General features: G+C 38.1%; 1 protein-coding gene across 3 annotated transcripts in view; it reads right to left on the minus strand.

Annotated features, from left to right (window-relative positions):
* LOC127716403 (uncharacterized) overlaps positions 1 to 13,824 on the minus strand; it is a 102,612-nt gene that overhangs the window by 7,851 nt on the left and 80,937 nt on the right. For all 3 annotated transcript variants that reach the window (XM_052222595.1, XM_052222593.1, XM_052222594.1), the window contains exons 13-15: positions 12,993 to 13,217; positions 9,836 to 9,990; positions 169 to 300 (exon numbers count right to left, since the gene is read on the minus strand). In XM_052222595.1, coding sequence (XP_052078555.1) covers positions 169 to 300; positions 9,836 to 9,990; positions 12,993 to 13,217 — 512 coding nt within the window. The remainder of the gene's footprint in view (positions 1 to 168; positions 301 to 9,835; positions 9,991 to 12,992; positions 13,218 to 13,824) is intronic.

Here is a 13,824-nt window from a genome sequence, read left to right on the forward strand (position 1 = left end):
CAGTAGACAGAAAGATTTGTGTGTATTTGGGATCTAAATTAAAGTACTGACACACTGTTTACTCAGTAGACAGTGAGGTTTGTGTGTATTTGTGATCTAAATTAAAGTACTGACACACTGTTTACTCAGTAGACAGTGAGATTTTCTTTTCAAAGAAACCAAACTTACATATTACTCATGGTCAGACTATACACTTTACTCTCGTGAGTTATAGGGTCCATCTGAAGGATATCAGTAAGAAGTTTAGTACGTAACCGATCATTTATCATTTCACCGTGTCTGTCATATGTCAGGAAATCCCTGTAAATAATATCAAGCTTGCAATACAATTAACAATTATACATTTTAAAAGAACAGTACAAAAGATTTCCTAGTTTTAAGAATAAGCAGACTTTTTCAGAAATTAACTCAATTCCAAAATTATCAGCCAATCTTTCAATGACTCATTACAATAAATATATACATAGAAATTTTATGCCATACTTTGACAACAGCCAAAGAGTGGATTTAAAGTCTTATAGGACTGTAAGTATGCTTTATTTTATCACTTTGCACTTTGATGACTTGACTTATGAGTTTGACTGTCCCTCTTTTACACTTTGATGACTTTACTTTGCAGTTGGTTAAAATTTCTGACCAGTTTAACAGTTTGATTTGATTTTGGTCAAAATTTTGAATGGAATTTTGAATGAACTGCAACAGGAATAAAATGCTCCGCTGGGTGCAGCTTGATACGACCACAGAGGTCGAACCCTGAACAGTTGGGGCAAGTATGGACACAACATTCAAGCTTGGTACAGCACTGAATTTGGATTGTGATTAAATATTTGACACAGCATAGGTTTCTCACACAGAATGTATGTGGTCTAAGAACTTAAAATTTTTTAATTTACCTATTCAAACCATATCATTATTATTTGCTTTTATATATAAATCAGAAATAACCAATTTAAAATGGAAAATTTTAAAGAAAAAAAAAGGAAAAAAAGGAAAAAAAAATCCCCCCCCCCCCAATTTTTTGAACCCCCTTATGATTCATCACCCCAAAACTCAATCCCAGCCTTCCCTTTGTGGTATGGTACCTTGCAGTACAATTTCAGAGAGATCCATACACTTAAACACAAGTTATTGTCTGGAAACTAGAAAAATGCTTGTTTTTTGGCCCCGAATTCCTAAATGTTTAGGGCAATTACCCCCAAACTCAAACCCAGCTTTCCCTTTGTGATATGGAACCTTGTAGTATAATTTCATAAAGATCCATACACTTACACACAAGTTATTGTCATGAAACTAGAAAAATGCTTGTTTTTTGCCCCTTTTTGGCCCCTAATTCCTATAATTTTGAGGCAATTACCCCGAAAATCAATCCCAGCCTTCCCTTTGTGGTATGGTACCTTGCAGTACAATTTCAGAGAGATCCATACACTTGAACACAAGTTACTGTCTGGAAACTAGAAAAATGCTTATTTTTGGCCCCTTATTCCTAAACGTTTTGAGTAATTACCCCTAAACTCAATTCCAGCTTTTCCTTTGTGACATGGAACCTTGTAGTACAATTTCAGAAAGATCCATACACTTACACACAAGTTATTGTCATGAAACTAGAAAAATGCTTGTTTTTGCCCCCTTTTTGGCCCCTAATTCCTTAAATTTTGAGGCAATTACCCCCAAAATCAATCCCAGCATTCCCTTTGTGATATGGAACCTTGTAGTACAATGTCAGAGAGATCCATACACTAACACACAAGTTATGTCTGGAAGTTACAAAAATGCTTACTTTTGGCCCCTAATTCCTTAACTTTTGGTACCATAACCCCCAAAATCAATCCCAACCTTCCTTTTGTGGTATTGAACCTTATGGTAAAATTTCATAGAGATCCATTCACTTAAACTCAAGTTAGAGTGCGAAAACCAATGCGTCTTCGGACGACGACGACGACGCCGCCAACGTCATACCAATATACGATTTTTGCGGTCGTATTAAAACTCGTAATAAATGTCCTGCGGCTCTTTTCACAAAAAATCGTAAGAGTAAAAATACTCATAAGTCATACACATTTCAGTATAACTTACGATCAATTTTAATCGTAAGATTTTTTGTGAAAAGAGTCGCTGAACGGTAGGTTTAACATAAATTTCAATCATTTTTTATAAATAAACACCTAATTGGCAAAAACAATAATGTTAAAAAAAAAATCTAATAAGATACTTAATAAATAAAAGAACAGAGTTCCAATGTCCCCCGCCACATATTTTATCTATCCAAGGTACAAGGGCAATAACTAAAAAAACGCACTCTTTTTTTTTGTTCTTTAGAACTTTTATTAATATCTTAGAGAAATAAAGGCTTAAGACAGATGCAATATGATTTCCATTTTAATTAATATTTCCAAGGGGCATAACTCTTTAAAAATATTTGATCAGAACTTATTTTTGAAATTGTCAAAGACATTGCTGATATAAACCTATGATATAAGTTTCATAAAATTCTGACAAGAATTGAACACATGAGAGTGCTAACAATGCAATTTTCCATATAAATCAATATTTCCAAGGGGCATAACTCTTTAAAAAATAATTGATCGGCACTGATTTTTGAACTCGTCAGAGACATTGATAGTATAGACCTATAATATAAATTTCATAAAAATCTGGGAATAATGGTACACATTAGAGCGCTCATAAGGCAATTTTCCATATAATTAATATTTCCAAGGGGCATAACTCTTTTAAAAATTTTTAATCGGCACTGATTTTCGAACTCGTCAAAGACATTACTGATATAAACCTATCATCAAAGTTTCATAAAAATCTGGCAAGAATTGTACACATGAGAGCACTAACAAGATCAGACGGACGGACGCCCGGTATTTCTATGTATTGTGCGGGGGACAATAAAGTGTTATACAGAATACATCATGATATGACTGCAACAAGATAAAACAGAAGTATGATCTGACTGTAACAAGATAAAACAGAAGTATGATCTGACTGTAACAAGATAAAACAGAAGTATGATCTAACTGTAACAAGATAAAACAGAAGTATGATATGACTGTAACAAGATAAAACAGAAGTATGATCTGACTGTAACAAGATAAAACAGAAGTATGATCTGACTGTAACAAGATAAAACAGAAGTATGATCTGACTGTAACAAGATAAAACAGAAGTATGATCTGACTGTAACAAGATAAAACAGAAGTATGATCTGACTGTAACAAGATAAAACAGAAGTATGATCTGACTGTAACAAGATAAAACAGAAGTATGATCTGACTGTAACAAGATAAAACAGAAGTATGATCTGACTGTAACAAGATAAAACAGAAGTATGATCTGACTGTAACAAGATAAAACAGAAGTATGATCTGACTGTAACAAGATAAAACAGAAGTATGATCTGACTGTAACAAGATAAAACAGAAGTATGATATGACTGTAACAAGATAAAACAGAAGTATGATCTGACTGTAACAAGATAAAACAGAAGTATGATCTGACTGTAACAAGATAAAACAGAAGTATGATATGACTGTAACAAGATAAAACAGAAGTATGATCTGACTGTAACAAGATAAAACAGAATCATGCTCATTGCAATAATAAAAGTGATTATAATTCTGGTAAAACATATTTTTCAGTAAATGTGAGTACTCTTGTCTGTAAATTTGTCCTTTCATTTGTTGTTTGTGCTTAGTACAGATCTGATAAGTCCAGCTCCTTTTCAAATGATTTTTACAGTTTCCTTCTATTTTTGTATTGTAACACTACTGTCCTAGGCTTAGAAGAGGGATAAGTGTTCACAGACATGTGGTGATCCCCCCATATTCATTCTAATCATGGAGTCTATAATCCTCTGGTTGTTGTTGTTTGCTGTCTGTCATTATTGTTAAAAGCATAGTTTTTAATGTTTTTCTGCACTGGGTAGATACCTCTGCTGGTGGACTATCGGTTCCCGAGGGTATCATCAGCTCAGTAGTCAGTACTTCTGAACGACATGATTTATAACAAACTTTACTAAAATTGTCTGTTTATAAATTTTGAAATTATAAAGAAACTAAGGTTTCAACTCCCTCAGGCAAAGTTGACCTTAGATGGATTTGGCTATTTTTTTAAAGTCTTTTTTGGTTATATAGCTCTTCAACTGTTTTGGTTCTTATACATCCTTGGCTTTTAAATATTCCGCTGTGAGCATTCCTGATATAGGTAAATCCAGAAAAGCGCTTCGGACACATGAAATGAATAAAATGTTGTTTTCTTTTTTTAAGTTATAAGTGTTCTCTTTTGAATTGCTTTAAATTCATTCATCCAGTGACGTTTTATAGCTTTCTTTGCAAGATAGGTTTTGCTTATTGCCACAACTGGTGATACTATAGACACAAAAACTTACTTAACCATTGATAGCTCCAGCACAGGAGGTACTATAGACACAAAAACTAACTTAACCATCGATAGCCCCAGCACTGGAGGTACTATAGACACAAAAACTTACTTAACCAATGATAGCCCCAGCACCAGAGGTACTATAGACACAAAACTTACTTAACCATCGATAGCCCCAGCACCAGATATACTATATATATATACAGAAACATACTAACCCATTTGCAGACAAAGCACCGTTGGCACTATAGATACAGACACATACTAACCCATCTGTAGACAAAGCACCGTTGGCACTATAGATACAGAAACATACTAACCCATCTGTAGACAAAGCACCGTTGGCACTATAGATACAGAAACATACTAACCCATCTGTAGACCGAGCACCGTTGGCACTATAGATACAGAAACATACTAACCCATCTGTAGACCCAGCACCGTTGGCACTATAGATACAGAAACATACTAACCCATCTGTAGACCCAGCACCGTTGGCACTATAGATACAGAAACATACTAACCCATCTGTAGACCCAGCACCGTTGGCACTATAGATACAGAAACATACTAACCCATCTGTAGACCCAGCACCGTTGGCACTATAGATACAGAAACATACTAACCCATCTGTAGACCCAGCACCGTTGGCACTATAGATACAGAAACATACTAACCCATCTGTAGACCCAGCACCGTTGGCACTATAGATACAGAAACATACTAACCCATCTGTAGACCCAGCACCGTTGGCACTATAGATACAGAAACATACTCACCCATCTGTAGACCCAGCACCGTTGGCACTATAGATACAGAAACATACTAACCCATCTGTAGACCCAGCACTGTTGGCACTATAGATACAGAAACATACTAACCCATCTGTAGACCCAGCACCGTTGGCACTATAGATACAGAAACATACTAACCCATCTGTAGACCCAGCACCGTTGGCACTATAGATACAGAAACATTCTGACCCCTCTGCAGACCCAGCACCGTTGGCACTATAGATACAGAAACATACTCACCCATCTGTAGACCCAGCACCGTTGGCACTATAGATACAGAAACATACTAACCCATCTGTAGACCCAGCACCGTTGGCACTATAGATACAGAAACATACTAACCCATCTGTAGACCCAGCACCGTTGGCACTATAGATACAGAAACATACTCACCCATCTGTAGACCCAGCACTGTTGGCACTATAGATACAGAAACATACTAACCCATCTGTAGACCCAGCACCGTTGGCACTATAGATACAGAAACATACTAACCCATCTGTAGACAAAGCACCGTTGGCACTATAGATACAGAAACATACTAACCCATCTGTAGACCCAGCACCGTTGGCACTATAGATACAGAAACATACTAACCCATCTGTAGACCCAGCACCGTTGGCACTATAGATACAGAAACATACTAACCCATCTGTAGACCCAGCACTGTTGGCACTATAGATACAGAAACATACTAACCCATCTGTAGACCCAGCACCGTTGGCACTATAGATACAGAAACATACTAACCCATCTGTAGACCCAGCACTGTTGGCACTATAGATACAGAAACATACTAACCCATCTGTAGACCCAGCACCGTTGGCACTATAGATACAGAAACATACTAACCCATCTGTAGACCCAGCACCGTTGGCACTCTAGATACAGAAACATACTAACCCATCTGTAGACCCAGCACCGTTGGCACTATAGATACAGAAACATACTGACCCATCTGTCGACCCAGCACTGTTGGCACTATAGATACAGAAACATACTGACCCATCTGTCGACCCAGCACCGTTGGCACTATAGATACAGAAACATACTGACCCATCTGTAGACCCAGCACCGTTGGCACTATAGATACAAGACCCAGCACCGTTGGCACTATAGATACAGACACATACTAACCCATCTGTAGACCCAGCACCGTTGGCACTATAGATACAGACACATACTAACCCATCTGTAGACCCAGCACCGTTGGCACTATAGATACAGAAACATACTCACCCATCTGTGGACCCAGCACTGTTGGCACTATAGATACAGAAACATACTAACCCATCTGTAGACCCAGCACCGTTGGCACTATAGATACAGAAACATACTAACCCATCTGTGGACCCAGCACCGTTGGCACTATAGATACAGAAACATACTAACCAATCTGTAGACCCAGCACTGTTGGCACTATAGATACAGAAACATACTAACCCATCTGTAGACCCAGCACCGTTGGCACTATAGATACAGAAACATACTAACCCACCTGTAGACCCAGCACCGTTGGCACTATAGATACAGAAACATACTAACCCATCTGTAGACCCAGCACCGTTGGCACTATAGATACAGAAACATACTAACCCATCTGTAGACAAAGCACTGTTGGCACTATAGATACCCCATCTGTAGACCCAGCACCGTTGGCACTATAGATACAGAAACATACTAACCCATCTGTAGACCCAGCACTGTTGGCACTATAGATACAGAAACATACTAACCGATCTGTAGACCCAGCACCGTTGGCACTATAGATACAGAAACATACTAACCCATCTGTAGACCCAGCACCGTTGGCACTATAGATACAGAAACATACTAACCCATCTGTAGACAAAGCACTGTTGGCACTATAGATACCCCATCTGTAGACCCAGCACCGTTGGCACTATAGATACAGAAACATACTAACCCATCTGTAGACCCAGCACCGTTGGCACTATAGATACAGAAACATACTCACCCATCTGTAGACAAAGCACCGTTGGCACTATAGATACAGAAACATACTAACCCATCTGTAGACCCAGCACTGTTGGCACTATAGATACAGAAACATACTAACCTATCTGTAGACCCAGCACTGTTGGCACTATAGATACAGAAACATACTAACCCATCTGTAGACCAAGCACCGTTGGCACTATAGATACAGAAACATACTAACCCATCTGTAGACCCAGCACCGTTGGAACTATAGATACAGAAACATACTAACCCATCTGTAGACCCAGCACCGTTGGCACTATAGATACAGAAACATACTAACCCATCTGTAGACCCAGCACCGTTGGCACTATAGATACAGAAACATACTAACCCATCTGTAGACAAAGCACTGTTGGCACTATAGATACAGAAACATACTAACCCATCTGTAGACAAAGCACTGTTGGCACTATAGATACAGAAACATACTAACCCATCTGTAGACCCAGCACCGTTGGCACTATAGATACAGAAACATACTAACCCATCTGTAGACAAAGCACTGTTGGCACTATAGATACAGAAACATACTAACCCATCTGTAGACCCAGCACCGTTGGCACTATAGATACAGAAACATACTAACCCATCTGTAGACAAAGCACCGTTGGCACTATAGATACAGAAACATACTAACCCATCTGTAGACAAAGCACCGTTGGCACTATAGATACAGAAACATACTAACCCATCTGTAGACCCAGCACTGTTGGCACTATAGATACCCCATCTGTAGACCCAGCACCGTTGGCACTATAGATACAGAAACATACTAACCCATCTGTAGACCCAGCACCGTTGGCACTATAGATACAGAAACATACTAACCCATCTGTAGACCCAGCACCGTTGGCACTATAGATACAGAAACATACTAACCCATCTGTAGACCCAGCACTGTTGGCACTATAGATACCCCATCTGTAGACCCAGCACCGTTGGCACTATAGATACAGAAACATACTAACCCATCTGTAGACCCAGCACCGTTGGCACTATAGATACAGAAACATACTAACCCATCTGTGGACCCAGCACCGTTGGCACTATAGATACAGAAACATACTAACCCATCTGTAGACCCAGCACTGTTGGCACTATAGATACAGAAACATACTGACCCATCTGTAGACAAAGCACTGTTGGCACTATAGATACAGAAACATAATGACCCATCTGTAGACCCAGCACCGTTGGCACTATAGATACAGAAACATACTAACCCATCTGTAGACCCAGCACCGTTGGCACTATAGATACAGAAACATACTGACCCATCTGTAGACAAAGCACCGTTGGCACTATAGATACAGAAACATACTAACCCATCTGTAGACCCAGCACCGTTGGCACTATAGATACAGAAACATACTAACCCATCTGTAGACCCAGCACCGTTGGCACTATAGATACAGAAACATACTAACCCATCTGTAGACCCAGCACCGTTGGCACTATAGATACAGAAACATACTGACCCATCTATAGACCCAGCACCGTTGGCACTATAGATACAGAAACATACTCACCCATCTGTAGACCCAGCACCGTTGGCACTATAGATACAGAAACATACTAACCCATCTGTGGACCCAGCACCGTTGGCACTATAGATACAGAAACATACTAACCCATCTGTAGACACAGCACCGTTGGCACTATAGATACAGAAACATACTAACCCATCTGTAGACCCAGCACCGTTGGCACTATAGATACAGAAACATACTCACCCATCTGTAGACCCAGCACTGTTGGCACTATAGATACAGAAACATACTCACCCATCTGTAGACCCAGCACCGTTGGCACTATAGATACAGAAACATACTCACCCATCTGTAGACCCAGCACCGTTGGCACTATAGATACAGAAACATACTCACCCATCTGTAGACCCAGCACCGTTGGCACTATAGATACAGAAACATACTAACCCATCTGCAGACAAAGCACCGTTGGCACTATAGATACAGAAACATACTAACCCATCTGTGGACCCAGCACCGTCGGCACTATAGATACAGAAACATACTTACCCATCTGTGGACCCAGCACCGTTAGCACTATAGATACAGAAACATACTAACCCATCTGTAGACCCAGCACCGTTAGCACTATAGATACAGAAACATACTAACCCATCTGTGGACCCAGCACCGTTGGCACTATAGATACAGAAACATACTAACCCATCTGTAGACCCAGCACCGTTAGCACTATAGATACAGAAACATACTAACCCATCTGTGGACCCAGCACCGTTAGCACTATAGATACAGAAACATACTAACCCATCTGTGGACCCAGCACCGTTAGCACTATAGATACAGAAACATACTGACCCATCTGTGGACCCAGCACCGTTGGCACTATAGATACAGAAACATACTCACCCATCTGTAGACCCAGCACCGTTGGCACTATAGATACAGACACATACTAACCCATCTGTAGACCCAGCACCGTTGGCACTATAGATACAGAAACATACTAACCCATCTGTAGACCCAGCACCGTTGGCACTATAGATACAGAAACATACTAACCCATCTGTAGACCCAGCACCGTTGGCACTATAGATACAGAAACATACTAACCCATCTGTAGACCCAGCACCGTTGGCACTATAGATACAGAAACATACTAACCCATCTGTAGACCCAGCACTGTTGGCACTATAGATACAGAAACAATCTGATCTCTTCATCATCATTGGTGTTTGTTTGGCAAAATGTACAAATTTATAGGTCAGATGTACAAAGGATGGTTTCATAAACAACTCTCTTGTTGTTGTATTTAATATCTGAAATATAAAACTTAATTTTAGATTGTTCTGCAACAAACCGTCTGAGAATATTGTACAGAGTATCTACACAGAAAGGTCTAAAGAATCATTTGAACACTATAACTGATGGTTACCACAAAGAAATATTTGTTTCAGAAATATTCTGAGTGTATTGCAGAGAGAGGTCACACATACATGCAGCTCTAAAAGAAACATTCCAAGAGTTTTGCTGAGAGCTACTACACAGAGAGCTCAAAACAATACATCTGAAAGTATTGCTAAGTGTATTTTCATAGACAGCACTAAATAAACTGCTTCGCCGAGCGCAGCTGGATACGACCACAGAGGTCCAACCCTGAACAGGTGGGGCAAAAATGGACACAATATTCAAGCTTGATACAGGTCTGAATTTGGATTGTAATTAAATATTTGACACATTATAGGTTTCTGACACAGAATAAATGTAGTCAAAGAACTTGAAATTGGTTATATGATTTGAATTTATATTCAATTGAAGATTTCTTGCTGTTGTGCAATACACTGTGCTGTTGAGCAATACTTACTGTTTTCAGACTATATACAAAGAATTAGCAAAATAAATTGTGACCCCCAATTTTTTTTTTGGAAAATTGATAATTTCTTAAATCTTGACGAAAAAAATTGACAACCCCCTCCAAAAAAAAAATATTTGAAGAAATTTTCTTTTTGTAAAATGTGGTACAATTTAAGAGACATCCATACACTTAAACACAAGTTAATGTCTGAAAACTAGAAAAGTGCTTGTTTTGGCCTTTTTTTGGCCCCTAAAATATTTGAAGAAATTTTCTTTTTGTAAAATGTGGTACAATTTAAGAGACATCCATACACTTAAACACAAGTTAATGTCTGAAAACTAGAAAAGTGCTTGTTTTGGCCTTTTTTTGGCCCCTAATTCCTGAACGGTTTGAGCAATTACCCCCAAAATGAATCCCAACCTTCTACTTGTGGTATTGAACCTTGTGGAACAATTTCAGAGCAATCAAAATACTTATACACAAGTTTTTGTCCTGAAACTATAAAAATGCTTGTTTTGGGCCCCTTTTTGGCCCCTAATTCCTAAACGGTTGGGACCATCACCGCCAAAAACAAACCCAACCTTCCTTTTGTGGTATTGAACCTTTTGTTTAAATTTCATAGAGATCCATACACTTAAACTAAAGTTATTGTCTGGAAACCAAATGTCTTCGGACGACGACGACGTGATAGCATTATACGAACACAAGTTTTTTGCGGTCGTATAAAAACAATATAAGAATATTACCAAGAGTAGTCACAGAGACAGCTCTAAAAGAAATATTCAGAGTGTATTGCCAACAATATGGTATGATATCTTGTACATCATTACAAATCTTGTGTACATCATTACCAATCTTGTGTGTAGCCTACGTTCTGCTAGTGATGGTAATTTTATTTTGGTAAACATATTTGTAACACTACTTGTATTATGGTATTCGTTGCAGATATAGTGAGAAGCTAATCATTAGACCATCTCAATGTTGGATACCGATTGGGTTGTGTGGGGGTCCCAAACAGAACAAGAATATTCAAGTTTGAGCCCAGTCTTGTTTCTGGTATATATTGATGACCTGCCAGACTACTTGACCCACAATAAGCTCAGGCTATTCACAGATGTTAGTATTATATACAGACCAATCAGATCCGATAGTGACTGTGATAAATTCCAAGTGGATCAGTGTTATCATCTGAGATTAGCCTGAGCTTACTGTGTGTTAAGTAGACTGGCTGGTCAATAATATATACCAGAAACAAGACTGGGCCCAAGAAAATACCTTGAGGAACACCAGATGTGACAGGGAATGTTGATGATGACTTTCCATCTATAACTATGGTTTCTTTTAAGTCTCACCACTTCTCCCTTTCAAAAAAGGAAGACACTACTTCCTATTATTCTGAAGTAGTGTGAGCCCTGTTCACTAGACTTCAAGTTAACACCAATAATCTTCTCTTTTTTCTGAGGAAATGCTGATACCCATAATGCATCATTGAAGCAGCAGATTTATATTACTACCATTAAAAGATGTTGACTAACATAACATATCTATATCTATTTACCATGAGTAAACACTGATTGTTGTACCTCAAAGTAAATGAAGTAAATGTATCTATTTACCATGAGTAAACACTGATTGTTGTACCTCAAAGTAAATGAAGTAAATGTATCTATTTACCATGAGTAAACACTGATTGTTGTATCTCAAAGTAAATGAAGTAAATGTATCTATTTACCATGAGTAAACACTGATTGTTGTACCTCAAAGTAAATGAAGTAAATGTATCTATTTACCATGAGTAAACACTGATTCTTGTATCTCAAAGTAAATGAAGTAAATGTATCTATTTACCATGAGTAAACACTGATTGTTGTACCTCAAAGTAAATGAAGTAAATGTATCTATTTACCATGAGTAAACACTGATTGTTGTATCTCAAAGTAAATGAAGTAAATGTATCTATTTACCATGAGTAAACACTGATTGTTGTACCTCAAAGTTAATCTATTTACCATGAGAAAACACTGATTGTTGTACCTCAAAGTTAATCTATTTTCCATGAGTAAACACTGATTGTTGTACCTCAAAGTTAATCTATTTTCCATGAGTAAACACTGATTGTTGTACCTCAAAGTAAATGAAGCAAATGTATCTATTTACCATGAGTAAACACTGATTGTTGTACCTCAAAGTAAATGAAGTAAATGTATCTATTTACCATGAGTAAACACTGATTGTTGTATCTCAAAGTAAATGAAGTAAATGTATCTATTTACCATGAGTAAACACTGATTGTTGTACCTCAAAGTTAATCCATTTACCATGAGAAAACACTGATTGTTGTACCTCAAAGTTAATCTATTTTCCATGAGTAAACACTGATTGTTGTACCTCAAAGTTAATCTATTTACCATGAGTAAACACTGATTTCTGTTACTCGAGACTGACAAAATAAATGTTTATATTTACCATGAGTAGATGTTGATCGTCATAACTCAAAGCTAACACAAGTCCTCTATCAAATACACAGACATCAATGACAGAGAACACATCAAATGATCGCTGAGGTTTGTTAACTGTCTTTACTTGTTTCTTCCTGCCTTTTTTATCATTCTGCTTTTTGTTCTTTTGCTTTTTCTGGAGGTTACATTTAATATACTGCTCTAGGTCACCAGAAGATGTTAGGTCACCAGTCTGTAAACATATAAAACAATGAGTAAACTGGCTGATCTGGATATTCTTGAAAGCAGAAGGGAGCTACCATTTGATTTATATGAGGGGGGGGGGGGGGGGGTAGGGGGGGGGGTAGGATGAAATTTGAAATAAAAAGGCAGGACAGGAGTTTGAGTAAAAAAAAAAGGCAGGATGACAATTTATGTAAAAAAAGTCAGGATAAACTAATAAAAAGAAAGGCAGGACCGAATAGAGTGAAAAATAAAAAGGCAGGACAGAGATTATAACTAAATAAAATGCTCCGCAGGGCGCAGCTTGATACGACCGCAGAGGTCGAACCCTGAACAGTTGGGGGAAGTATGGACACAACATTCAAGCTTGATACAGCTTTGGATTTGGATTGTGATTAAATATTTGACACAGCATAGGTTTCTAACACAGATTGAATGTGGTCTAAGAACTTAAAAATTTTAAATTGGACATTCACCTATTATGGTCCAATATCCAAAATCTAAATACATGGTTAGATTCAGCATATCAAAGAACCCCAAGAATTCAATTTTTGATGAAATCAAACAAAGTTTAATTTTGGACCCTTTTGACCTCAATGTGGACAAAGTAGATAACG

The sequence above is a fragment of the Mytilus californianus genome, unplaced genomic scaffold (genome assembly GCF_021869535.1).
Source record: "Mytilus californianus isolate M0D057914Y unplaced genomic scaffold, xbMytCali1.0.p SCAF_9, whole genome shotgun sequence".
Classification (NCBI taxonomy): domain Eukaryota; kingdom Metazoa; phylum Mollusca; class Bivalvia; order Mytilida; family Mytilidae; genus Mytilus; species Mytilus californianus.